Genomic DNA, 26,190 nt, shown 5'->3' on the forward strand with positions numbered 1-26,190 from the left:
CTTTCTTTCTTTCTTTCTTTCTTTCTTTCTTTCTTTCTTTCTTTCTTCCTTTCTTTCTTCCTTTCTTTCCAGGGTTTCTCTGCATAGCCCCAGCTGTCCTGGAATTTACTATGTAGAGCAGGCTAGCCTCAAACTCACAGAGTGCCTCTGCCTCCTGAGTGATGGGATTAATGGTACTGTGTATGGCCTACACATTTTTAAGTATTGGGAAATGAAATAGCGGTTTTTACTGAGGTTGACTAGACATGGAAAAGCACATGTCAGCATGTAGCCCTGAATTGTCCCAAACTGAACATACCAGCTTAATCAGCTGGTGTGTGCCTCTCCTCTCCCTCCTTTACCTTCTCTATTGTGTGTATGTGTGGGTGTGGGTGTGTGTTTTAGACAAACTGTTACTACATAGAGAAATTGATTTTCTTTTGAGAAGTGGTGTTTGTTTAGAACAGAAATAATGAAAGTTAATTTAGAAGATGAAAGAAAAAATACGTAACTGAGAGTAAAAAAGAAAAAAATTAAGTTAAAAAACATTAATAAAGAAAGAAAATACTGGAGGGAGGGTGGGATTGGGAGGGGATGGAAGAGGAGGCTACTGCTGGGATACAAAGTGAATAAACTGTAATTAATATAAATTAAAAATTAAAAAATTATTTAAAAAAGAAATACCAAAAAATTAATAATCTTAATTAATAATCTTTTCTTTTTTTTTTTTTCTTTTCTTTTTTGAGAGAGAGCGAGGGTTTCTCTGTGTAGCCTTGGCTGTCCTGGACTCACTTTGTAGACCAGGCTGGCCTTGAACTCAACAAGATCCACCTGCCTCTACCTCCTGAGTATGTTCCACTACACCTGGCCTCAACCTTTTTTTTTTTTTTTTTTTTAAATAAACATATGTATGCCTTTATTTGTAGAGGAATTTTATTCCAGCAATATGGCTACTCTGGCTGGAATACAGACATACCTTTATTCCCAGGAGACAGAGGCAAGCAGATCTCTGAGTTCAAGGCCAGCCTGGCTTAGAGCAAGTTTCAGGTAAAGAAAAGCTTAAGTCCAGGCATGGTGGTACATGCCTTTAATCCCAGCACTCAGGAGACAGAGGCATGCAGATCTCTGGGTTCTAGTCAGTTCTGTTCAGTCAGTTCGGTAGAGTCTATGAGTTGAGAGGCAGTGGAGCACAGTTGACTTTGTGGCATTTCAGTTCATGGAATTCAGATGCAGTTTTTACTGGGAGAGCTGTCCAGAGAAGGGTTGCAGAGAAAGAACAAGCTAGACACAAGTGAAGACAGAACAAGCCAGAGAATGAAAAGGAACCAGAAGATTAGAACATATTGCCAAAGTTAGTATATATGAGGTCAAGCAGAGCAACTGAGTCAGAAGTCAAGAGAGAAGTCCAGTGAAATCAGTCAGCTTGGAGAAGTGTTTGAGCCAGAACAGCTGATTCGAACCCAGCCAGAGTTCAGAAAAAGCTGGAAGGGGTGAACTTACTCAGCATTCAGTCTCAGAAACTGAAAACATTCTATGCCTAGATTAGATTGTATGGAGGCTAGAAGCTTCCAGGACTAGGCCTAGGATAGCAGAAGGAGGCAGTAAGCCTCTGAGATGGCAATTACATCAGGAGAATAAAAGATACTTTCATAATTATTTGTTTGTGCTGAGCCACCTTACTAACCCTCTAGCTCTCTTTTTAAAAACCTTAAACATTAGCATACACAGTAATGGGTTTCCTTACGGCATTTCCCAACCCATGTGTCGTTTTACTTTCTCTTCCGTAAGAGTCGGTTTTCTAAGTTCTTTTCTTTTCCTTTTTTCTGGATCCGGCAGACATTCTCTGGTGGCACCTCATTTTAAGCTGGTGTCAGCTTACTGGCTTGTACTTCTGTTAGTATTTTGACCACAAACACCACCATGAAGCCAGGTGTTAGTGCGGTTCCAGACACCTTGAGGCAATGCGTCATGACACAATTATATTTCTTTGAACATTATTTATGAAGGCAAAAGACCCTATTGAGACAGCCTTTATGTATCCCTGGCTGGCCTGCGAGTTGTTATGTAGACCAGGCTGGCCTCAACACCGAGAGATCCGCCTGCCTCTGCCTCCCGAGGGCTGGGATCAAAGGTGTGCGCCGCCACGCCTGGTCATCTTGCTTTGTTCTTAATCATCCCAGAACCCATCTTGCCCCACTCTTGCTGGTCTCCTCCCACCAGTAATTCTTCTTATGCTTCCACGTCACAGCAATTCAGTCGCCCCCCTTTCTAGATTTCTATGTGTGTGTCCATGTGTCTGTGTATATATCCGTGTGTGTGTGTGTGTTTGTGTGTGTGTGCCTGTGTAGGCCAAAAGTCAATGTCCAGTGTCTTTCTCCATTACTTTCCACCATGTTTTTTGAGGCAGAGTCTCTTCAGTGAGCCTGGAGCTGATCGACTGACTTGATTGGATTGGCTGGACAGAAAGTTGGGGGGATCCACTGGTCCCTGCCCTCCCAGCACATGTTTCACACCTGGCTTTTCATGGGCATTGGGGTCCACGATCCAGTCTCAGGTACTTTACTCACTGAGCCATCGCCCTAGCCCATTTTCATACTGTTAAAAACCTTTTGGGCACCAACTTGTACAAATCAGCCCCACTTTGCGCTCTTGAAGCCTTACTTTTTTATTGATAAGAAACTTAGGAAGCCCAGCACAGAGGCTCATGCCTGTAGTCCCAGCATTCTAGGAGGCAGAGGTAGGCAGATGTTTGTGAGTTTGAGGCCAGCTTGGTCTACAAAGTGAGTACAGGACAGCCAAGGCTACACGGAGAAACCCTGTCTCAAAAAACAAAACAAAAAAACTCAAGAAAAGAGAACATAGACTCCTGGACCAGGGCTGAAAGACACAAATACACTAGACTGTATATTATGACCCACAGCTCTTGCTAGGGTGGGTTTCGGTTGCTGGCTCTGTCCCTAGTTCCCTATCTCCTGGCCTCTAGTTCTAAAGGGAACATGATAAAGACATGTTGTGTAGAGGAGACAAGCATTTTGGCAGCTTCCCAAAATATGAGTTTGGTTGGGCTGTGTGTGGTCACTGCAGGCAGTGAACCAAAACAGCCAGGTCGAAGGAACAAAGATCGGTTCTTTACCCCTCTATGCTGCACACACTTAAACTGCTAAAGGTAAACAAGGCTCTGTCCACAGTTCCTGAGAGTCCAGGCCAGACATGTACATCTGGGACAAACATTTACAGACTGCCCCAAGCTGAGAGTGCAGAGAGCAGTGTGACATTGGGATTGCTAGCATGGAGAGTCAGGGAGGAGCTGGATCAGCCTGAGACACCATTCTGAGAGAGGGCTTAGAAGACTACTGGATGCTCAGCTGAGATAGAATGCAAGCAGTGTGAGCACCGGGAGGAGGCATGAGGCTGAGGATCTCAAAGTATGAAAAGACCAGAAAGGCCTTAAAGGCCAAGAGAAGGGCACTAGGACGCCGTTGAAAGCTTTTGTGTGGCACAGTGAAAACAGTGCCCTTTGGAAAGGTTATTCCGGCAGCCCTTGGGAAAGGATTAATAGAGTCAGCCAATAGGCTGCAATCAGGGAAGATGGGGTATGGCGGACAGGAGTAGAGATGGGGTGGTGATGGATTTGAGAGCTATACAGGCAGTAGAAGGGACAGGATGCCCATAGGTTTCCTGATCACAACCAGATTGATGTAACAGCATAATTCAATCACTTAGCTAACAGCCCTGGCTTTAGATGGCTCTGGGGAGAACGTCCTCCTTGTCATTGTTATTTGGATACCCTCCAAAGCTCAGAAAATCTGCCAGTTTCCACAGACGTCTGCATACCTTTCCCCTGATTTACATATCGTTACATTGGCTTCTTCACACCACCCTGCGTCTTTGTTAAAGCCTGACACTGCCTGTAAGGTAGCGGTAGACATCATGACTCCCTCATACTAGGGCATTTGTTGTCTTTCAGTAAGGAAATTCTTTTATGTAATTACAACACAATTTTCTCAGTGAGGAGGCTACATTGACTTACTGTGACACACACACACACACACACACACACACATTTATTATAGATACTGTTGGCATAATGTTCTTGTGGAATGTATACAGTATACAATTTACCTCTGTTCATTCACATGCTGATTTCTCTATCCCACTATCTGCTTTCAATCCCGACACTGCATTGTGATGTTTATTCTAAGCATCACCTGTCTCAAGTTTGTGTAAACATGCCACCATTTGTTCTCTATATTGCCAATAAAACAACCAGCCAATGCTGTGCAATAGAGAGAATAGGGTGGGACATCCTGGTCCGGAGGGGAAGAGAAGGAAGTGAGTGGGAGAGCAGAGATGAGCAGGAGAAGACTTGGAACCAGAAGGAGAGATGAACAATGGGACCTAAGATACGAGTAAAAGCAAACATAATGTTGGAAATTCTGAATGGGAGGAAGCTATATGGGCTTGGAGGTTTAGGATGGAGTAATCATTGCTCAGCATTGTGCTCTTGGTTAATTAAGTAAATCCTAGGTCTCTGTGTGATGATTTGGGTATACAACTGGTTTAGGAATAACCGCTGTTTAACTAAAAGATAGATCAGATATAAATATTAATAACCCACAACAAAATACTGTGATTTTATTCAGACGTGTGTGTGTGTGTGTGTGTGTGTGTGAGTGAGTGTGAGTGTGTGAAATAAGTGTTTCACCAACTAAAATTCCTAAGCTCCCCTTACTTGGATTTTTTTGCTTGTTTGTTTTTTTTGAGACAGGGTCTTTCACACTATGTAGCTCTGGCCATCCTGGAGCTCACTATTACAGACCAGGCTGGCCTTGAATACACAGAGATCCACCTGCCTCTGCCTCCTGAGTGCTGGCATTACAGGTGTGCACCACCACGCCTGGCTCTAAATAGCATCTTTTAAAGCTGCTTCTTGGAAAGAGAGATTTTATTTTGTGTGTGTGTGTGTGTGTGTGTGTGTGTGTGTGTATTAGTATTTTCCTTCCACAATATCAGATGTGTTTGGTGGCTTTCGAGGGCAAAGGAGGGAGTCTGGAGTTATAGAAGGTTGTGAACCAACATGTGGGTGCTGGGAAGCAAACCTGGGTCCTCTGGAAGAGCAGCCAGTGCTCTTAACTGCTGAGGCATCTCTCCAAACTCCAAACTAAGCAACTGCTGTTTGTTTGTTTGTTTGTTTGTTTATTGTGTGGTCAGAGGACAACTTTCAGGACTCTGTTCTCTCCTTCTCTCTGATGTTCTGGGGGTTGAACGTGAGTCCTCAGGTTTGGCAGCAAACTCCAGTACCACAGAGCCATCTCAGCAACACATAATGCAGCAATTTTACACTACAAGTGTCCAGTAGCCAGTCAGAAACCATGTGTTACATTTAGTTCTGGTGTCTCTCTCCCGTTCGCTCTTTCTTTTTGCCCAGTGTTTGTATTTATTGACCCAGAATCATGCCACAGAGCCAGGGCTTCCCTCAAACCTGAGATCTTCCCACCTCAGCCTCCCGAGTGCTGAGGTCACAGGTGTTCACCACTGTGTCCAGTTTCCGAGCCACTGGGCAACAAGTCACCTACTATCTACCTTGTTGATTATAATACAAGGTACATCGTCAGGACACGGTCCCATACAGCCACCGTGCGAGAACCAAATGAGGAAATTTAACATTGATATTATGCAGGCTGTATCTACATCTTCAGGTGTTCCCAAGAATAGCTTTTGTAGTATTTTTGGTGGCGAAATGGAACCAGATCCCATCAAAGGATACTCACTGGACTCTGTTGATTTTTTGTTTGTTTGTTTTGAGAGACAGGCTTTCACTGTGTAGCTTTGGCAGTCCTGGACTCGTTTTGCAGACCAGGCCTTGAACTTACAAACAATCTGCCTGCCTCTGCCTCCTTGAGTGCTGGGATCAAAGGCATGTGCCACCACTCCCTGCTTGAAATGGTTTTCTTTGATGTCAAATAAGGGCAACAATATGCTTGGTTTCGTTGGGTTGCTGGACCGCCACATGCAAGGCGTGTAGAACAGCATTTGAGATCTATCGTCCTTTCTCATCAAGCTCCTACTTCATGCGTGCATGTGTCCTACCACTGAGCTGGACTCCCATCCCTTATTTTAAAATTTTTGTTTTCATTATATGTGTGTGAGCTGGCTAGTTTTGACACAAGCTAAGGTTATCTGAGAGTTGGAACCTCCACTGAGAAAATGCCTCCATAAGCTCCAGCTGTAGGGCATTAAAAAAAAAAATCAGTGATTGATGGGAGAGGTCCCAGCCTACTGTGGGTGATGCCATCCCTGGCCTGGTGGTCCTGGGTTCTCTAAGAAAGCAGGCTGAGCAAGCCACGAGGAGTGAGCAGCACTCCTCCATGGCCTCTGCATCAGCTCCTGCCTCCAGGTTCCCGCCCTGTTTGAATTCTTGTCCTGACTTCCTTCAGTGATGAACAGCGATGTGGAATGAAAGCAAATAAACCCTTTCCTTCCTAAGTTGCTTTGGACATGCTGTTTCATCACAGCCATAGAAACCTTAAGAGAACATGCGAGGGCTTTGTCACACATGTATGTGTGCCTTGTTTATGCCTGATGGTCACGGAGGGCAGATGAGGGCACTGGACTCCCTGGAACTAGAGTAACACAACTGTGAGCTTCCACATGAACACTGGGAACTAGACCCAGGCCCTCTGGAAGAGCTGTCAGTGCTCTTAACCTCTGAGCCATCTCTCCAGACCCTTGCCCCATTTCTATTTTTACCTACATTTATAGCCTTGACATTACTTCATATTCCTCACCACTCCAGTGTTGTGGGAGATTCACCAGAGAAGGCTGCTCAGACATGGGTTTAAGTCAATAGAAAGTCTATATTAGCCAGCCAGCACTACACTGGGTGTTCTGGACCCCAGTGTAGCCCTGAGCCTTTTTCAGGTTGAGCTTTTAAGCACAAAAACCATGTCCTGGGTTGATGCACTTCAGTTAACAAGAACAGCCAGAAGTAGAACTACAGAGGCCAAAAAGCAAGGTTAGGACATTAGAGATTTTCCCATAACTATAGACTTTGATGGCTTAGGCCTTTGTTTTAGTTTTGGCAGGTATCTATATGCTGCTGTGTTTTACAGCCTGAACGGCACTTCCATCATGGAGTCAGATGTGCTGAGGTCTAGAGGTCTTGTTATACCAGCACCTCATGACAGAGGTGAGACCTTTATGAGGCAGATTGCTGTGAGTGCCGCACAATAAGGGAAGAGATCAGAGAGTGAGATCCTTTAAGGTCACATGGGCTACAGTGGCAACAGTCCAGCTTCAAATGCAGGGTTATGGGGTTTGTACCACGAGGGGTAGGAAGCCTGAGAGTGGCTGGGGATGCAGCTTGGTTGGCAGAGTGCTCCCTAGCATACATGAAACCCTGGGTTTGGTCCCCAGCATTGAGTAGACCATGCCTGGTGGCACATGCCTGTAATCCCTGCCTGTGGAGAGAGAAGAGGGAGGATAAGATGTTCAAGACCATTGGATTCAGTAGGTTTGAAAAAAAAATGAGGATTTGAAGGTACGAAGATGTGGGAAGTAGGAACTGGGCAGATGGGGGCATTGAGGGCGTATGTGATCAAGATATATACTGTAGACATGTATGAAATTGTAGAATATCCTAAAAAACTTGAAAAAAGTTCCAAGGTCATCTTCATCCACTTAATGAGTTTGAGGCCAGCCTGAGGTAAAAATGATCTTGTCTGAAAAACAGCCAAACGCTTGAAAGCATTTTTTTGTTGTTGTTGTTGTTTAGAACTGAGCTGGAGCAGCAGGACAGAATACTCTTACATTCATACAGCTGGTGCACAATAAACGCGGAGTGAATGAAAAATAAAAGTGTGAATGGAACGTGGTGGCTCCTGGCCCTCAGGAGGCAGAGGCAGGTTCGAGGCCACTCTTGTCTACAGAGGAAGTTCTGGGGTTAGAATTAGGGGAACCGTGTCTTGAGACAAACAAACAACAAACCAAAGTGAAAGTGTTAAACTTCCTACCCGCTGCAGGGCGTGGCTGCCATTCTCTGCTCTCTACCTAGGGGCAGGGCTCCTCTCCAGAGATCCTTCTCTCTGTAACCAGGCTCCTTGGATCCGAAGCTCCTTTTCACCCTTTCTCCCCCTACGCCCACCCCCAGCGTGCGCTCCCCTTTCCTCGCCCCCTCCCTCGCTGCTCCAAATAAACCTGCCTTTATATATATATAGCTTTGTCTTGCCATTAGCTCATTCTTTTTTATTTAATCAGAAAGAAAGGGGAGGCAGGGGCAGGCGGATATCTGTGAGGTTAAGGCCAGCCTGGTCTACAACGTGAGTCCAGGACAGTCAAGGCTATACAGAGAAACCCTACCTCAAAAATAAATAAATAAATGAATGAATGAATGAATAAATAAAAGAAGGAAAGAAAAACAAAAGAAAGAAAAGGGGGGAAACGTAGAGAAAAAGAGAAGGAAGGAAAAAGAAAAGTGAAAATGAGTCGGCTATGAAGTGGGAATAGAAGCCTGCCTTGTGTGTGCCTCCATTTACCTCTTCCGGGTCATCTGAGACTCGTCTGCGGTGTACCTAGCGGGAGCTTCCGGTGACTTCGCCCCACTTCCAAGCTCCACCCTTTACTTTTCCTTTTGCTCATGGATTGGCTGGGAGATTTTGGCCCTCGGGGGGACCCGTAGCCACAGTCTCCGCCGGCGTCCGTAGCCGGGAAACCAGACGTCCAGTGCACCAGGTTGAGGTCCGCGATGTCGGGTGAGGAAGCCCGGCACAGGGCAGAGTCCTCCGAGGCCCGTGCGGCCGCGGTCAGCGACATCCAGGAGCTGATGCGACGCAAGGAGGAGATCGAGGCACAGATTAAAGCTAATTACGACGTCCTGGAGAGCGTGAGTGTGGCCAGGGCTCCCGGTGGAGAGGTCGGGGAGGCCTGCTGGTGAGCCTCCGGGGTTCCTGGCAAGCATCATTCCAGGGGGCTTGTGCCGCGTGCCAGGCGACGTTACCCCTTGACATGGGATTTATTTTCTTTTTCTGAAGCACTAACTGTGGGTTTTTAGTTTAGTTTTAAATGCAGCCGAAGCTGGCCTCAAACTCATGATCCTCCTGCTTCGGCTTTCTGAGTACAGAAATTACAGGCCTGAAGCATTAGTTAAACTGCCTCGGTTTGCTGAGGCACAGTGATAATCGCCACTGTCATCTTCTGTAGGTCACGTTACCCGGTTTGGCCTGCCTTGCCACCCGCTTTTCATTAGGACTTAACAAACGTCATCTGTGAGAATTAACTGGGCATCTTGTTAAAACGCAGGAAAGGCATCCTCACTTAATTCCAGCACTTGCAAGATGCAGCAAGAACTTAAAGAGTTCAGGATGTTTTTTTGGCTACATAGTTAGCTCAACGCCAGCCTGGGCTGTATTAGACCCTGTCTCAGAAAAACAGAAACAAAAATAAAATGCATGTTCTAATTGGGGTGGGGAACAGGCTGCATTTCAAGAAAACTCCCAGCTGCACTGCTTAGAACTGCTTTGAATGACAAGTAAAAGTGAACTATTCTTCCTGTAAAAAGGGAAACTGAGGCCCAGAGTGGAGCAAATGCTTGCCAGATTCAGTCAGTACAGGCTCAGGTTCTGTGATCTGTCTACCTCCAAAGCAGACGTATTTTTCTTAAAATTGAAAGTGAGTTTGTAGAGGAAGGGGAGGCTGAGTCAGACCCAGATAGGCTGGGTGCAGTGATTTAGGTGATGTTGGGTAAGATGGTGTATCATGGAGAGGTTTCTCATGCCGGGTACCATTTTACTAGGTGCTGACCATACACCTGGAAGGTATGTGTGCTGTATCAGGAAACTGTCACAACTACACTGTTAAGTTGGTGTGTATCCCTGAAGCTCTAAGAGGCAAAGTCAGGGGCTGGAGAGATGGCTCAGTGCTTAGATCACCGGCTGCTCTGTCAGTGAGGACTGGAGTTTGGATCCAGCACATGTGTAACAATCCCACATGTTCCACAAACACCTGTAACTCTATATCTAAACGGGTGCTTTAGCCTCGTCTGGAGAGATGACTCAGCAGGCAAGAGCATTGGCTGCTCTTCCAGAGGACCTGGGTTCAATTCTGAGCACCCACGTGGCAGCTCACAACTGTCTGTAAGTCCAAGATCTGACACCTTCACACAGACATACATGCAGGCTAAACACCAATGAATATAAAACAAAAGTAAATAAATACATTTTTTTAAGGAACATTAGCAAACCCAAATCTCAGCCGGGCAGTGATGATGCACACCTTTAATCCCAGCAGTTGAGAGGCAGAGGCAGAGGGATCCCTGTGAGTGTGAGGCCAGCCTGGACTACAAAATGAGGTCCAAGACAGCTAGAGCAGTTACACAGAGACACTCTGTCTCGAAAAACAAAATAAAATGTGTGCCACCTTGCTTGGCAGAGCTACACACATACACACAGGCACATGCACAACATGTCTCTATTAAAAACCCAAATTATTGTGATCAAGATGTAAACTGAGTTAATTAAAATCCCAAATTAAAAAAAAAACATATTATAATATGGGTTAAACCCCACATAGATGGGGCTGGAGAGATGGCTCAGAGGTTAGGAGCAATGTCTGCTCTCCCAGAGGTCCTGAGTTCAATTCCCAGCAACTGCATGCTGGCTCACGACCATCTGTAATGTGGTGTGATACCCCCTGCTAGCATGCAGGTGTAAACGCAGATAGAGCGCTCATCTACATAAGAAGATAGATAAAAACCCCACATATATGGCTTAAAACAGATAAAAAAGCAATTTCCTTTTGTTGTTGTTTTATGAGACAAGACAGTTTTTATCTCTGTGTACTGATGCCTGTCCTGGAATTCGGAGATCCACCTGCCTCTGCTTCTTAAGTGCTGGGATTAAAGGCATGAGCTGAGCCACCATTGCCTGGCCAAAGCAATTTCTTAAACTGAAGTTACTTACCTACCCCAGGTAGGCTCAAACATCTTCTGTACTGTTATTCTATTAGTTTTGGCCTACTGTATACTGTTTAGCTGGGTGTGGCGATGTATACCTTCACTCCCAGCACTACACAGAGGCAGGGGAATTGCCACACATTCATGGCCAGGACTATATAGAGAAATAGCAAGACCCTGTCTGAACAGAGCAGTGAAGGGGAGGGAGATGCTGGGGTTATAGCTCATCCTGTAAAGTGCACGTCCCACAAGCCTGAAGACCTGAGTTCAGTCCCTAGAACCCCTGGGCGTAGTGGTTCACATTTGTAATCCCAGCTGGACAGTCAAAGACAGGAAGATTCATCCCCAGGGTTTCTGGCCAGCCAGTCTAGCCTGAGCGATGAGGTGGAGGCCAGGGAGACCCTGTCTCAAAGGAAGTAGGTGATGTTCCTGAGGTCAGCGCCCCTGTATCGACCTCCCGCATTCCCCTCTGACCTGAAGATGCATAGCTTGGGTATGCATACACATCTGCACGTGCCGCTGAACCTGCATACATTTGCACGCACACAAACACGTGCATTAAAAGCCAATAGAGGGGCTGGTGAGTGGTTGAGAGCACTGACTGCTCTTTCAGTGGACCTGGGTTCAATTCCCAGCACCCACACGGTAGGTCACAACTGTCTGTAACCCCAAGATCTGATACCCTCACACAGACATACATGCAGGCAAAACCATAAATGCACATAATAAATAAATAAAAGGAAAATTTATAATTTCATTGCACATGGGCTATGAGGCTGTTTTCTTTGTTTTTCAATGTATGTTAATTACCTTTGGCTAATTTGCTTTTTGTTTGCTGAGCTTTAAGCTTAAAAGTCTGCTCTTTCTCTCTCTTTTTTAAGACAGTTTTTCAGCTGGGCGGTGGTGTCTCACACCTTTAATCCCAGTACTCAGGAGGCAAAGGCAGGCAGTTCAAGGCCAGCCTGGTCTACAGAGTGATTTTCAGGACAGATAGGGCTGCACCGAGAAACCCTGTTTCAAAAAAACAAAACCAAACAAAAAGACAGGCTCTCAGTATGCAGTCTGGACTACATAGTGAGACCCTGCCAGGAAAAAAAAAGTAAAGCAAATTATGAAAGAAAAATAACAAATTAGATATCAGTATTAAAAATGCATTTCATAGTACTTAGTCAAGAATATGAAAGAGGGAAGCTTGGATAGCTCCATTGATAAGGCTCCTGAGCCTGAATCTGAGAGTCTAGGGTTCAGTTCCCTGGAAGTTTAAGAGTGGCTCAGACTGCTCAGAATTCAAACAAAAGAGAACATTGAGGAAAAAATAAAAATAAACAAACCAAAGAATATGAAAGAGAATCCACGGGATACAATAAAATGGTTATAAACTGCCTCATCAGCTAGTGCCTGGGATATAGTAAAAGCAGTAATAAATACAGTAATAAACACACAAATAACCCACTTAGAAAAAACAGGATCTAAATGGACATTCCTCAAGTAAAATCTATCTGGCTGATAAAGAAGCACATGAACACATTTGGAACAGGGCCTGGAGAGATGGCTCCGTGTTTAAGAGCATTGTCTGTTCTTACAGAGGACCTGGGGTTCACTTCCCAGCACCCACACGTGTGGTAACTCACAACCATATGTAACTCCACTTCCAGGGGACCCGATGCCTGTTTTGACCCCTCTGGCTATTGCATGTACATGGCACACATCTGTACTCGGAGACAAAACACTCATACACATAAAATAAATCTTAAAAGCAAAACATGCTGAACAGTCATAGCTGTTAGGGGAATGTAGTTAAAAATCACAGAGAAACTGCCTCATGCTCATCAGGATGGGTATAACGAGGATAGAGGTGATACCTTAGGGAGAATATGGAGAAATTGGAAACTTCATGCAACTGTAAGATGGTGTAATTGCTGTCCAAAACAGCTTAGCAGTTTCTCAAAAAATGCTAAACACAGGATTACATATAACCCAGAAAATCCATCCCTCATTCGATAATTACGATTGTCACAAATATATATTCATCCAAAAAATATGCACATTGTCTAAAATAGCCAAGAAATGGAAAACGACACAAATATCCTTCAGCGAACAGATAAATAGAATAGTCTACCAGTACATGGAGTGTTGACAGTAAAGAGGAGTAGTGAGCGAGGTCATCCTATAACTAGAAGTCTATGCCGTCGAGTAAATCAGCCTTGACAACATTGACAAACTTGCCCAGCGTCATGTAGTGCAGGCGTCGTCCTCTCACCTTCTGGCCAGCTGTCAGCACTGACTACATAGCCCAGGTGAGCCTTGACCTCTTGGCGGTCCTCCTGCTTCAGCCTCCTGAGTGCCGGGGTTACGGGTGGCACCGCCATACCTAGCCTCTTTTTTTGGCACTTGTCTGGCTAACAATCCAAGCTGGCTCAAATCTGTGATTTTTCTGTTTTGGCCTGCCAAATGCTGGGATTATAAATGTGTCAGTGTGCCTGGCATTGCACGGTCCTGTGCGTATGAAGTGTCCTGTTGTCAGTCTCTGAAGACCCTGTTAAAAGGTTGCTGCCCAGGGCAATGCTCTTGAGACACGGTGGACTGTTACAGAGGTGGAGCTCTGTAGTTCTCTGGAGGTTGGTGGAGGTGTGTCCTCGCCCTCGTTGGGGAGGCTGCTGTAGGTCGGCAGAGGACCCACCACAGGAGCAGTTTAACCATGGGCCTTTTTGTTGTTGTTCCTGGGATCATGGTGGAAGCTGCCTCCTTTCCCATATGCTTCCACAATGATGTTCTACCTCTACACAGAGCTAAAAACATCTCCAAAACTACATACATACATACAAAGTGTCTGTCCAGTTCTGTACTGAAACTTCAAAACTATGAGCCTCAACAAACCTTTTCTCTGTTGATTATAATTCTCAGACATATTTTAGAGTTTCAGAACACCTCCACGATAGATAGCATTTTTTTTTTTTTTTGGTCAATAGGTCTCTTAATATCCATACCCCCTGCATTAAGAAAACTTCTTTTTGAGTCAAGGTCTTGGTATTCAGTCAGGCTGGTTTTTAAATTCCATATTCTCCTGCCTCAGCCTCCTGAATGCTGGGATTGTAGGTGTGGGTCTGCCCAGGGTTTCTTTTTTCCTTCAGGGTTGTTGATGCAAATGTGCTTAAGCTGACTGTGTGGTGGGTGATTAACTCTTTAACAAATTACAAATCACTGAATTTATACTGTCAGTGGCTCAGTTTCTCTGTATACGAATTCTGTTGCGTTACAGCTGTTTTAAATGGAGGGTCCTGGAGTTAGTGTGGAACCCAGGCTAGTCCCAAATGGGAATATCTTCCTTGATTGTTGGAGAACTGAAGAGAATTGGCACAGTTCTCCTGCCTCAACTGATCTTGAGATCCTTGGCTTGGTCACACCCCTCTCCACAGAGTCACAGTTAGAGAGGTTCTGGGGAGTAGGTGTGGACGTATTTGGGGCCCACACTCAATCCACCACCCATGCGTGGGCTTGGCTCTCCTCTAAGCCCTCATTCAAGTGTCTGTGTCAGCAGCAGGTGTGTGCTGTATCTCTACTGTGCAGCCAGGGAAACGGAGGCTTGGAATGTGTCTTAGACAAAGATGCCGAGCTTTCGTAAGGCAGAATTGGGATTGAGATCAAAGTCTAGGCAACTGGACAGCTCCTGCTCACACATTCCATCGCTTTTGCACTTTGTCCCCTGATTTATGTAGGAAAACTTAGTGTGGTGGCTCAGACATGGAAAGCTGAAGCAGGATTGCCATGAATGCAAGGTCAGCCTGAGCTACAGTGTGAGAACCTGCCTCAAATAAACAGTTGCTAAAACAGGCCCAGAGCAGAGAAACAGACATACCTCTAGTTCCAGTGAGTCAGTTCCAGTGAGGCGAGAGGATTGGTTGATCCCAGGAAATTGAGAACAGTAAACACAGTGACAGTAAAAAAAAAAAAAAAAAGGCGTTAAAAAAAATGCATTGTTTCAATGTATATATATTCCCCCTGTGTTTAGGTTAAGAACCTGCTAATGGATATCAGATACAAAAAGCTCCCTCCACCCCACCCCCTTTCCTTGGAGGTAGCCAGTGCCATCCAGTGATGAAGAAGAAAATCTTGGTGTGCCTCTTTGGTCTTTTTATTTTTAGAAGAGTCAAAACACAGCTGTATGTTCGGTAGCTTACTCCCTCCGGAGTCAAGGCTTCAGTCAGCCTTGATGTCAAGGCTTCAGCTCCTGGGAGGAGGAGCTGGAGGGTCAGGTCAGGGATGGGGCTGAGAGATTGCTCTGAGGGCTCTCTGACTGTTCTGTTGTTGCTTTAATTAATTGGTTTTGGAGTGAAGATCTCATGTATCAAAGGCTAATCTTGAACTTGCTGTGTAACCAAGGATGGCCTCAAACTTCTGATCCTCCTGTCTCCACCTCACGCTGATAACACCACACCTGGCGTATGCAGTACTAGGGATGAGTCCAATGTGTTATGCACGCTAGGCAAGCACTCCAGCAACAGCTATGGCCTGTGTCTCTACCCCTCTATTTATTACATTTTTTGTGCTGCAGAGAATTATATCCAAGGTCGTGCATGTACTAATCAAGTACTCTGTGTGCACTGTCCCATGCATTGCTTGCATTATTTTTAAAGACTTCATTTTATTACTGTGTGTATAGTGTGTGTGTGTTGGGGTGCGGGCCCTGGTGCAGAGTGTGTATTGTGGAGTTTGTGCTCCTTTTCCACCTTCATGTGGGTCCCAGGAATTGAATTCAGGTTGTTGGTCTTGGCAGCATCTTTATTTACTGATCCATCTCTGTGGCCACATTGCTTTGCTTTCATTATTAAAAATTAATTTAAAAACTAGTACCCACTGCAGAGGGTAAAAAGCCTGGTGTGTTCGAAAGAGATCATTAGGTAGCCCTTACTGTCACTTTTATCATGACTTGGAAGGAAAAGGGTCTAGGGGATTGTACCTTGATGTTCTTACCCTTTAAATTTTTACGCACATGTCTTTCTTCCAGCAAAAAGGAATTGGGATGAATGAGCCGCTGGTGGACTGTGAGGGCTATCCCCGGGCGGATGTGGACTTGTACCAGGTCCGAACAGCAAGGCACAACATCATCTGTGAGTGACCCTCGCTGAGGCTCTGTCCTAGCGTCTGGTGGGTGGGGGAGGGGCTGAGACACAGGGGAATGATTAGTGTGGAACATTACAAAGCTTTTCTGCTTTGACAGAATCATCTCGCTCCTGTTGTGGGACTGAGAACCAAGGGGGTAGGGTGGACTGCAGAGTTCCATGTTAGTGGTTTCATTTCTTCTATTTTAAATACTTTGCTTCAAAGCCAGGAGGTAGTACACGCCCTTAATCCCAGCACTCTGGAGGCAGAGGTAGATGGAGCTCTGTAAGGCTGAGGCCAGCCTGGTCTACAGAGTGAGGTCCAGGACAGCCGGCTGTAGAAAGCCAGTGTCTTTGAAAAAAAAAAAAAAAATCTAAAAACAAACAAAAAACTTGGCTTCAAGCTGGGGATTGTGGCACATACCTCTAATGGTCAGGAGTTTGAAGCCAGTTTGGGAAAATAAAAAATAAAGAATGAAAACTTTACCTCATTATGAGAACTTTATTGAATTAACAGTGGAAGGCCAAACCAGTGTCACTCAGCAGCCCCATGAGTTCATGAAGTAGGTTCAGCTTCTCAGGGTCATGACATGTCTGTCACCTCATCTACAGAAAAGACCTGGCCTGGCTCTCAGTAGGACCCTTGAAGTATGCAGTAAAGGGATCAGCAGAAGCCAGGCTGTGCCTCTGTCTTGAGGGTCTTGGCATCAGTTCACCATTTTCCCCCTACAGGGCTCTGCCCGCAGGGAGAGTGGGCAAACCTGTTCCACTGTCCCTCTCCTGATTGTTTTAACGAAGTAACGGAGCCTGGAGAGGATATTAGGTTTGTGTTTCTGTCATGATAAGTCACAGACATATGTATTTTCTCAGATAGTTCTGGAGGCTGGAAGCGCAGATGGTCGTACTGACAAAATCAAGGTGTCAGCAGGGCTTCCCCTAGGGGCTGGAGGGACATTGTATTCTTTATCTTTCCAGAGGTCACCAGTGTCTCCTGGCTCTTCGCCTTCCTCTGTCTTTAGAAGCAGTGATCTTATCTTTCTTGGCTTTGATTCTGTTATCTTTTCCTTTCACTCATCTGCCTCCCTCTTCAACTTGTTAAGACCCCTGTGATGACATCGGGCCCTCCTAGAAAATCTAGGCTCGTCCCTCCTTTCAGGATCCTTAATTAGACCTGACTTGCACAGTCTGTTCTGTTTTGTGAGGTCACATGTGCAGCTGCTTTGGGGGTGAGGGGGTGAGCATCTTTTACTTTGCACCGGCCCTCCATCCCAGTTATATGAGGAGGTCATTCACCCAGGGTTTGCGCTTGATTTCCATTGAGTGTACACCAGCCCTGGCTTCATCTGCAGTGTTTCAGTCCTGAGGCTGCTTCTGTGAGAGGAAGCAGAATAAGATGCAGGCGCCCTTAAAGCCACACACAGTGTGATGATGCAGCACCTCAGAACATCCACTTGTCCATGAATATTCTGGTTTTAAAATGGTTCAGTTTTACACTAAAACAACTAAGGAGATGCAGAGAATGGAAAACCATGCAAAGACATCCAGGTGTGAGGGAAATTTGGGCTTTGCTTCAACCTCTAATCCCTAACCCCAGGGATGTGGCCCTCTCACTTCTGTATAAGCAGGACCTGGGGAAGTCTATTAACTACTACATGAAATTAATAGCATTAACTTCACGTTTCACCACTGTTTTTTTCCCACTCTTGAAATGCAGCAGTGTTACATACTGTGTGTGTTTGTGTGCGTGTGTCTGTGTGTGCGTGCTTGCATGCATGGGTGTGCACATGAATGTACCACTGAGCTACACCCCAAATTGCAGCATAGGTTCTTCAGTTATGCTTAGCCTATATCCGAACTTTTGACACTGTTGTAATCTCTGTGCTAATTTTATATCGCCTTAATGGCTTTATTACGTGTTAAGAATATGGTTGGACAACTCCCCCTTAGTAGTTTTCTTTATTCTTAAACATGGACTTTTCTTAAGGAACAGTCCTAGGCTTACATTGAACCTGGGAAAAATAACACAGAGAGGTCTCACAAGCTGCATCCTGTATCCTCAGTGTCGCCTAGTCACCAAGTATTAGCATGGTACATTGTGACAGCTTAAACTCCATCTTGAAAGAGTTGCTGCAGCAGCGTTTACCTGGGTGATGAAAACCTTTTGAATTCTGATATGGGATTGTAATGTATTGGCAACCAGGCCACTCCTCCTCTCCCCCATAGCAGTACACTGAGTATGGATCATACAGGCGTTTCTGGGCGTGCTGAGGCTCCCCGGGGGCTTTACCATTTGGGGCGGCTTTCCTAGTCACAGTGACCATAGATAACATTGACTCTACTTGAAACCTTCCTGGCCTGGTGTTTGATGTTGTTCTGTTTTGGTTTTTTCGTCATATCTGCTTCAGTGAGCCGAGTACCCACGTCCTCTCATATGTGAAGGCCTCACCTTTGCTCTACAGTGACAGGAATGTCAAACCATGTCAGATAACCAAATAGCCCACAGCCAGAGGCTCCCTCGGGGTTGGAGAGTCTGGCCCATGGGTGCCATGTATGGGTTGGCAAATGGGGTTACTGTACCAGGCTGCCTTTGAGACTACAGCTGTATGAGTGACATGGGTTGAAATAAGGAGTGGGATCCAGAGAAGTAGTGACATCATTTTTTAGGCTTAAAAAGAACAGGAAATGCTAGCTGCTTGCAGGACTGGCCTCCAGACAGGACATGTGGTTGGACCGGCGTGGTGGATCATTATTTAGCTTTTATTTTTGTGTATTGGTGTTTTGCCTGCATACTGCATGTGTGCCTGTTGCCCCCAAAGGCCAAAAGGAGCATTAGATCCCCTAGGACTAGAGTTATGGAGGGTTGGGAGCCACTAGATGGGTGCTGGGAATCGAGCCGGGGCCCTTTGGAAGAGAAGCCGGGACTCATAACTGCTGATCCATCTCTTCAGCCCCTGGGTCAACATGATGAATTAGCTGTTGTCGATGCTCCTCAAAGCCCTCAGTTTTCAGCCTTTCTGGGGAAATCAAAGGTTTGGCAGCACTAGATCTACTTCCCAGGTCCCATTGTTGGGCAGGAGCCTGGTGGAGGGTGCCTGCCCTACACTGCGCATCCCCACACATGAGTTCCTGGGCTCTTGGGTCGTTTTTCCCCTCTGTATGAGAATTTAAGAACAAAGAAAAATTTAAATAGGCTTGTATGTACCCTAGGCTGGCTTAAACTAAACATACAGCTGAGCATGGCCTTGACCTTTTGATCTTTCTGCTTCCACTTCCTGGTTGATGGCATTACAGGCATGCACCACCATGCCTGTTTTATGCAGTGCTGGGGATCACACCCCCTGGTCAGATGGGTGTTCAGCAAACAGCCACCAGTGAGCTATACCCCCAACCCCAGAGACTCCTTTCAGCAGCCGCTCTGCCTCTCTCTTGTTTTAGTTTTGTTTTCCACGAGACAGGGTTTGTGTTCCCTACACTGGCCTCCTGACCCTCTCCCAGGTGTGGGGTCCCAGATGTGCCGCCTCCTGCCCAGCCACCCCACTTTTGTATGACTTCTGTAATTGTCCCTTGTTTGTACACGCAGTCTTGTCACGGTGGCAGCTGGCTGGAACCTGATTTCTGCCCACTTTCAGGGCTCAGCAGGGCCTGTGCTACTTTTGAGGGGCCTTCTTATCCCAAATTATTTGGTCCTCAGACGTGGCGGTAGTCACCGGTTCCGTAGCCACCTTCCGCACGAGACAGCTCACTAATCTGTATATGAGGTCATGTCATGGTTGCAGCTGTCGGGCTCACAGGTTGGTCTGTTCCTTGGACTCTGGCTTTGTGTCCAGCACCTAGTCAGCTCTCATTATATTCTCTGTGTTAGCTACTGTTTGGCTGCTGTGACAAAATGCCCAGGAAAAGAAACTTAAGAAGGAAGGGTTTGCTTTGGCCAACAGTTGGAGGATAGCCCATCTTGGTGGAGAAGGCATCGTGGCAGGGGCCTCAGGCAGCTTGTATAGCCTGTCTGCATCAGGAGGCAAAGAGCCGAAAGCTGTCCGTCCGTCTGAGACCCTGTCTCATGCTGGAGTACTGCCCACGCTAAAGGCGGACTGGCTTCCCTCCTCAGTTAACTTCTCTGGAAATGTTCTTAGATGCACTTCCAGAGGCTTGCCTTGGGAGGTTCTAAATCTCAGGAAGTTGACAAAATATGCCACGGCGTGAGTGAATTCAGATGTCTTGTCTCCTCACCGCTCCCACATCCTGGGCTGTCTTCCCTTGCCCCTGACATGGTGTTCTCCTCCCAGGTCTACAGAATGATCACAAGGCAGTGATGAAACAGGTGGAGGAGGCCCTGCACCAGCTGCATGCTCGGGACAAGGAGAAGCAGGCCCGGGACATGGCTGAAGCCCAAGAAGAGGCTAGGAGCTGCAGGCTAGGCTCCAGCAGCCCCATCCTGCCTCAGGCCTTCGCCAAAGTGAACAGCATCAGCCCTGGTTCCCCAGCCAGTATTGCGGTAATCTTGCCTGCTCCCCCAGATCCACCCATCGGAGTGTTATGTGTTAGGTAGCCCTGGGCTGCAGAGGCTTGCCAGAAGCCAAAGCCATTTTCTCGTTCTGTGGTTCCAAATTCATTATTCCTGTAACAGATGCTGGCCAGAGCTTGGTGTACCTGGGTCAGCCCACTGGACTAAGGGACAGACCTGTTGTAGGACCACTGGGACACAATGTAGAAGGTGATACATGTCCCAGAGAAGAAAGAAGTGCTCTTCTTTGAGCCATTTTCCCTGGACACGAAAGAAAAAAAGAGTGACAAGAGCTTGAAATGAATTGTCTTCCTCAATAGATTCTAAGCAAATATTTCAGTAGCATTACTGTGATGGGCTTCACATGCCATGAATGACTCAGTAAAAGATACAGAGCAGTCACAGAGCTGTGCGCCCAGCACCGCAGCCAATTTTAGAGTATTTCCATTGGTCCTGAGAAGAAGCTGGAAGGCCCAAGACAAGCCCCTTGGGACTTAGCAGTATTTTTGTCTGGACAGCTCCACCTGTTCTGCCACATGAAGGCAGTCATGTGATGTGTGGTTTTTGTGTTTGCTTCCTTTCACTCTGTCCAGTTTTCAGAGATGAGTCATATATCAAGGCTTCATTACAGTTTATGTCCAAATTATATCCCATTGTGCGATAGACGTGTTTTGTTTGTCTTTCTGTCAGTTAAGGAGTTTTGGATCTCTTCTACTTTGAGGTTCTTATAAATAATGTTGCTGTGAATATTCATGTAGAAGTTTGTATGTGGACATGCATTTAGATTGAATCCTGTGGCCACCTCTCAGGTAGTACTGCTCTTCTCCCAATTTGATCCATGAGAAAAAGCCACACAAACTTGAAGTGACCTGAGCCAGGACATACAGCTCCTGGGGAGCAGAACTGGATTCTGAATCCAGATCCTACAAGTCATCTTATGACCATTAAACCCTAAGACTAGGGGCTGGAGAGATGTCTCAGTGGTTAGGAGCACTGGCTGTCCCTCCAGAGGACCCAGATTGGATTCCTAGGCCTCATGTGGAGGCTCACGGCCATCTGTAACTCTAGTTCCAGAGGATCCATTGCTCTCTTCTGGCTCCACGGGCACCTGGCACAAGTGGTATATAGATACGCAAGCAGGCAAAACACCAATACACATTGAAATAATGAGATAATAATAATAAAATTAAAAGAACAAACTTAAACAAAGAAAAGGTCATAAGACTTGTTGGGTGTGTCGGCATACCTGCGTAATCCCAGCTTCACAGGTGGGTGAGTGGGTCTGCCACAAGATTGGGCAAGTTAGCAAAAGCTTGTTTTGAAATGAAAAATGAACAACCAAGGATTAGTTCTTCGGTAGAGCTCTGCCTACATTAGATTCCTAGTGCTGCAAACAATTTTGAAAAGCAAAATAAAATCAAGTCACAAGACTGCCTTCTGCACATCAGTCTTAGCCACAGCTGGATCCGCAGCACCCAGCGCCTAACTGCAGCCGGCCTGTGGTAGTGCTTGCTACAGAGAAAGTGGAGGTCTGTGCTCTCGGGAGGCCTGGGGCTGCTGTTTAGGGACTTTTAGAGCAAATGTTTGTCTCGTCCAGAAAATTAGGCCTCTTCTGCCCTTGAACCTGCATTAGAAACTCCAGAAAGTAACTGGAGCTTTTTTCTGTGTTCCTTAAGGCCTTCATTGGGCACATCTAGACACACCCGGAGCCTCCAGGATGAGGTGGGCCGCTCACCCACTGAGCCTTCCTACATGAGGAGCCTCCCGTTCTTCCCCCTGCTGGAAATAAACTCTTGAATCTGCCACTGAGTTGTGAATTGAGCAGTAAAAGTACCAGAAACGCCTTCAACCTCTTGGTTGGTTTTTCCTTGTCTTCTGTCTTTAGGGCATGCAAGTGGATGATGAAATTGTGGAGTTCGGCTCTGTGAACACCCAGAACTTCCAGTCGCTGCAGAACGTGGGCAGCGTGGTACAGCATAGTGAGGGGGTAAGTTAGGGCATCCTGGCATGTGGGTGCCTCACAGACCACAGAGGCATGCGCCTCACAGCTAGGGGTTGGCGGGGGAGTCCATGAGCAGGGTACCACAGATTCAGGGTCTGGCCAGTAGATGGCACAGCTTGCTCAAGGGATGGACCCCTAATTCTGTCACCAGGGCTCCAACCCCATAAATGAACCTCTCAAGCCCAGACTCTTACTCCATCACACCAGGGGTCAGCCTTTCAGCAGAAGGGTTTTCCAGAGGGAAGCAAAAATTCAGCCCTCAGCACTGGAATTTCAGCCCAGAAAGTGTGGATGGGGTCTTCAGTGCTGACAGTGTTGGTCCTTAATGCTGTCCCTCTGCCTGGAATGCTTTTCCTCCCCAGTGCCGCACTTGCCTTTACACGGTCAAGCCCTCGGTGTGGCCACCGTGTCTAAATCTCTCTTCTGTGTCAGTGCCTGTTTTCAGTAACTCTTCTGGAAGAGCTCTTCACTTTGGCATATGCTCTACCCCCCACAGCTGTTATTGGGGTACAGTTAGTTGTCCTGTGCATGCTTTTCCAGGTGTGACCCATGAAGAAGGGTTGTGAGCTCTGAGAGTGCCGCTGGAGACTTTTTGTTTTTAAAGAGATATTTATTTTTTTATTTATACAGTGTTCTGCCTGCATGTGAGCCAGCAGGCCAGAAGAGGACCCCAGATCTCATTATAGATGATTGTGAGCCACCATGCGGTTGCTGGGAATTGAACTCAGGACCTTTGGAAGAACAGCCAGTGCTCTTAACCTCTGAGCCATCTCTCCAACCTTGGAGACTGTTTTCATTTGAGACACTTCCAGTATTCCAGGCTGGCCTAGAACTCACCATGTGCCTAGGATGCTCTTGAACTTCCAGCTGTCCTTCCTTCACTGCGCTGGAATTACAGGTGTGCTCCACCATGCCTGGCTTTATGTAGTCATGAGCCATCGCTCCAGTCCATAGACGTACATTCCTATTTCTCTGGCACATTTATTTCCTCTGGAATTTATTTTGTAATGAGTGACACCCATTACCAGGCCACTTCCCCCAACCCCAAATGGACAGTAGTCCCAGTGCCATTTTTAAAATTAATACCTTACCCACGACTTTACAGAGTCACCTCTGTTAATATCACATATCTTTCCATGAGAGTGGTGCCCTGTTTGCTCTGAGCCTTTTTAGAATTGCTTAGAAGACTCCATTTGTCCTTTGTTGGCTTTCCTTTAGCCCCTTTCTATATTGTGAGTGCAAAAACCATTTGGAAAGTTAGCAGGCCAAAACCATAGATGCTGCTTGACTGTCCAGAGCAGCGGTTCTCACCCTTTCTCACGCTGCGACCCTTTAATACAGCTTCTCATGTTGTGCTGACTCCGACCATAGTTATTTTTATTTTTTATTATAACCAGTTATTTTATTATTTATAGTTGCTACTTCTTAACTGTAATTTTGTTACTGGTATGAATCATAATGTAAATATCTGTATTTTCAGATGGTCTTAGGAGACCCCTGTGAAAGGGTCATTCAACCCCTAAAGGGATCAAGACCCACAGGTTGAGAAGAGCTGGTCTAGATGGATGGAGGGTCAGCTATCCCCCAGGTGCTGTCGGTTCTGGCCCACAGGGTCCTGTGAGGGCCAGCAGGGTGTCAGCAGAGACCATAGCTACCCAAAGGCTCCAGCGAGGCTGTAGATCCAGATCCCACGGTTGGCTGTGCCTTCGGTTACTCATCCTGTGGCTTCTTACACCATTCCAGTGGACTCACCTCAGAGGGAGGGAGCAGTGAGGACAGGGTCTGCTCTCTCTTCACTCACCTTGTGCTCACCTGTGCAGTTTCCCTAAGTTTCCATTTTGTTACCGCCTCTCTCTTCTTTGTTGTCTCTCTCCCATGAGGCCTGTGAAAGTGTTCACACGTGTTCACTCACCCACACCTCCAGTTTTCAATTGTTTCTCCTAGCTTTTTGAGAAAAGGTGTCGTGTGTCTCAAGATGGTGGCTTATGGGCTGGAGAGATGGCTCAAGAGGTTGGGAGCACTGGCTGCTCTTGCAGAGGACCTGGGTTCAATTCCCAGCACCCACATAGCAGCTGACCACTATCTGCAACTGACATCCTCATAGGGATATATGCAGTTCATATACCAATGTGCATAAGAAATAAATAAGTTTAAAATGTTTTATTAATTACAGTTTATTCACTTTATATCTCAGCTGTAGCTCTATCCCTCATTCCCTCCCAATCCCACCCTTGCTCATCTCCTCCCATGCCCCTCTCCAAGTTCCTTTTTTAAAAAATTAATTGTGGTTTTCTTTTTCTTTTCTTTTAAGATTTATTTAGTTTATTATGTATACGGTGTTCTGCCTGCATGTACACCTGAACACCAGAAGAGGGCACCAGATCTCATTATAGATGGTTGTGAGCCACTGTGTGTGGTTGCTGGGAATTGAACTCAGAACCTCTGGAAGAGTAGACAGTGCTCTTAACCTCTGAGCCATCTCTCTAGCCCCTAAATAAGTAAGTTTTAAAAGATGGTGGCTTAGAATACTCTGTAATGAAAAATGAATTTGAATGGACATGCCTTTACCTTCCAAGTGTGTGGATTACAGACATGCACCATAATGATGGCTTTATATAGATTAGGGCTTCGTGCTTGCTAGGTGAGCATTGTACCAATTGAGTTAAGTCTCAGGTTTTCCCCCTACTTTTTGATATGCTGTGATTCACTGTTTTTCTTCTGGCCCTTTGGTATACTTTGATGTTCAGTAGATATCTGGGCCTGTTGCAGCCTTGTCTGTCCTGGAACTCACTCTGTAGACCAGGCTGTCCTCAAACTCACAGAGATCCTCCTGTCTCTGCCTCCTGAGAGCTGTGGTTAAAGACATGTGCCACCACGCCTAGTTATAGATGTGTTTGTGAACGTGTCTGTCAGATTCTGGAAGAGGATGTGTATACACACATGGAAATGAGAACCAAAGCACAAAACATGTACAAAGGCTCCTCTGGAAGTGTGCACGCCTCCCAGGAAGTGTGCACATCTTTGGTGGAGAGTGCTCTTGGCTGTCTCTAAGAGGACTCACTCTTTCAGCAGCCCGGCCTTTGAGCTGTGGGAGCTTCATGTAGCCACATCACAGCAAACACTCTGAGCTGTGGACCCCACGGTGACTCAGTCTTCTTGATAACTAACCCTTCTCTCTACTCAGTCACTGATCAGTGCTCTTGAGTTTGTATTTTCCAGAATGTCACAGAACTATGCCCACAGTACAGATTTTTTTTTTAATTCCTTCAGACAGGTTCTCACTACATACCTACCTTGTTGGCCTCCAACTTGCTATGTACATTAGGCAGGCTCCCTTTGAACTCAGATGCTCTTGTCCTCTGTCTCCCAAGTAGAAACAGTTAAATTAAAGGTGTGCACCACTACACCCAGCCTCAGTTCTGCCTTTGCGGCTTGGTTCCTTGCTCTCAGAACAGGTTAGTAGATCTTGTGTGGTCTGTGTGCTCATGTGTGTCACAGATTGCTGTTTATCCACTTAAGAGTGAGGGACACGTAGTGTTTCCTGGTTTGGGTGATGATTGACAGTAGTTACTGGTTTTAATCTGCATTTTTCTAGATAAATGTACTCTTGGCTTTGTGTGTGTGTGTGTGTGTGTGTGTGTGTGTGTGTGTGTGTGTGTGT

General features: G+C 46.1%; 1 protein-coding gene across 1 annotated transcript in view; it reads left to right on the forward strand.

Annotated features, from left to right (window-relative positions):
• The first annotated feature begins 8,642 nt into the window (after positions 1-8,642).
• The window catches only part of Psmd9 (proteasome 26S subunit, non-ATPase 9), a 21,050-nt gene continuing 3,502 nt past the window's right edge, over positions 8,643-26,190 (forward strand). Inside the window, exons 1-4 of the mRNA XM_055605803.1 lie at positions 8,643-8,860; positions 15,933-16,035; positions 20,310-20,518; positions 22,413-22,514. Of these exons, the coding sequence (XP_055461778.1) occupies positions 8,723-8,860; positions 15,933-16,035; positions 20,310-20,518; positions 22,413-22,514 (552 nt within the window). The 5' untranslated portion in view covers positions 8,643-8,722. The remainder of the gene's footprint in view (positions 8,861-15,932; positions 16,036-20,309; positions 20,519-22,412; positions 22,515-26,190) is intronic.

The sequence above is a fragment of the Psammomys obesus genome, unplaced genomic scaffold (assembly GCF_907164565.1).
Source record: "Psammomys obesus unplaced genomic scaffold, mPsaObe1.curated_primary_1811, whole genome shotgun sequence".
Taxonomy (NCBI): domain Eukaryota; kingdom Metazoa; phylum Chordata; class Mammalia; order Rodentia; family Muridae; genus Psammomys; species Psammomys obesus.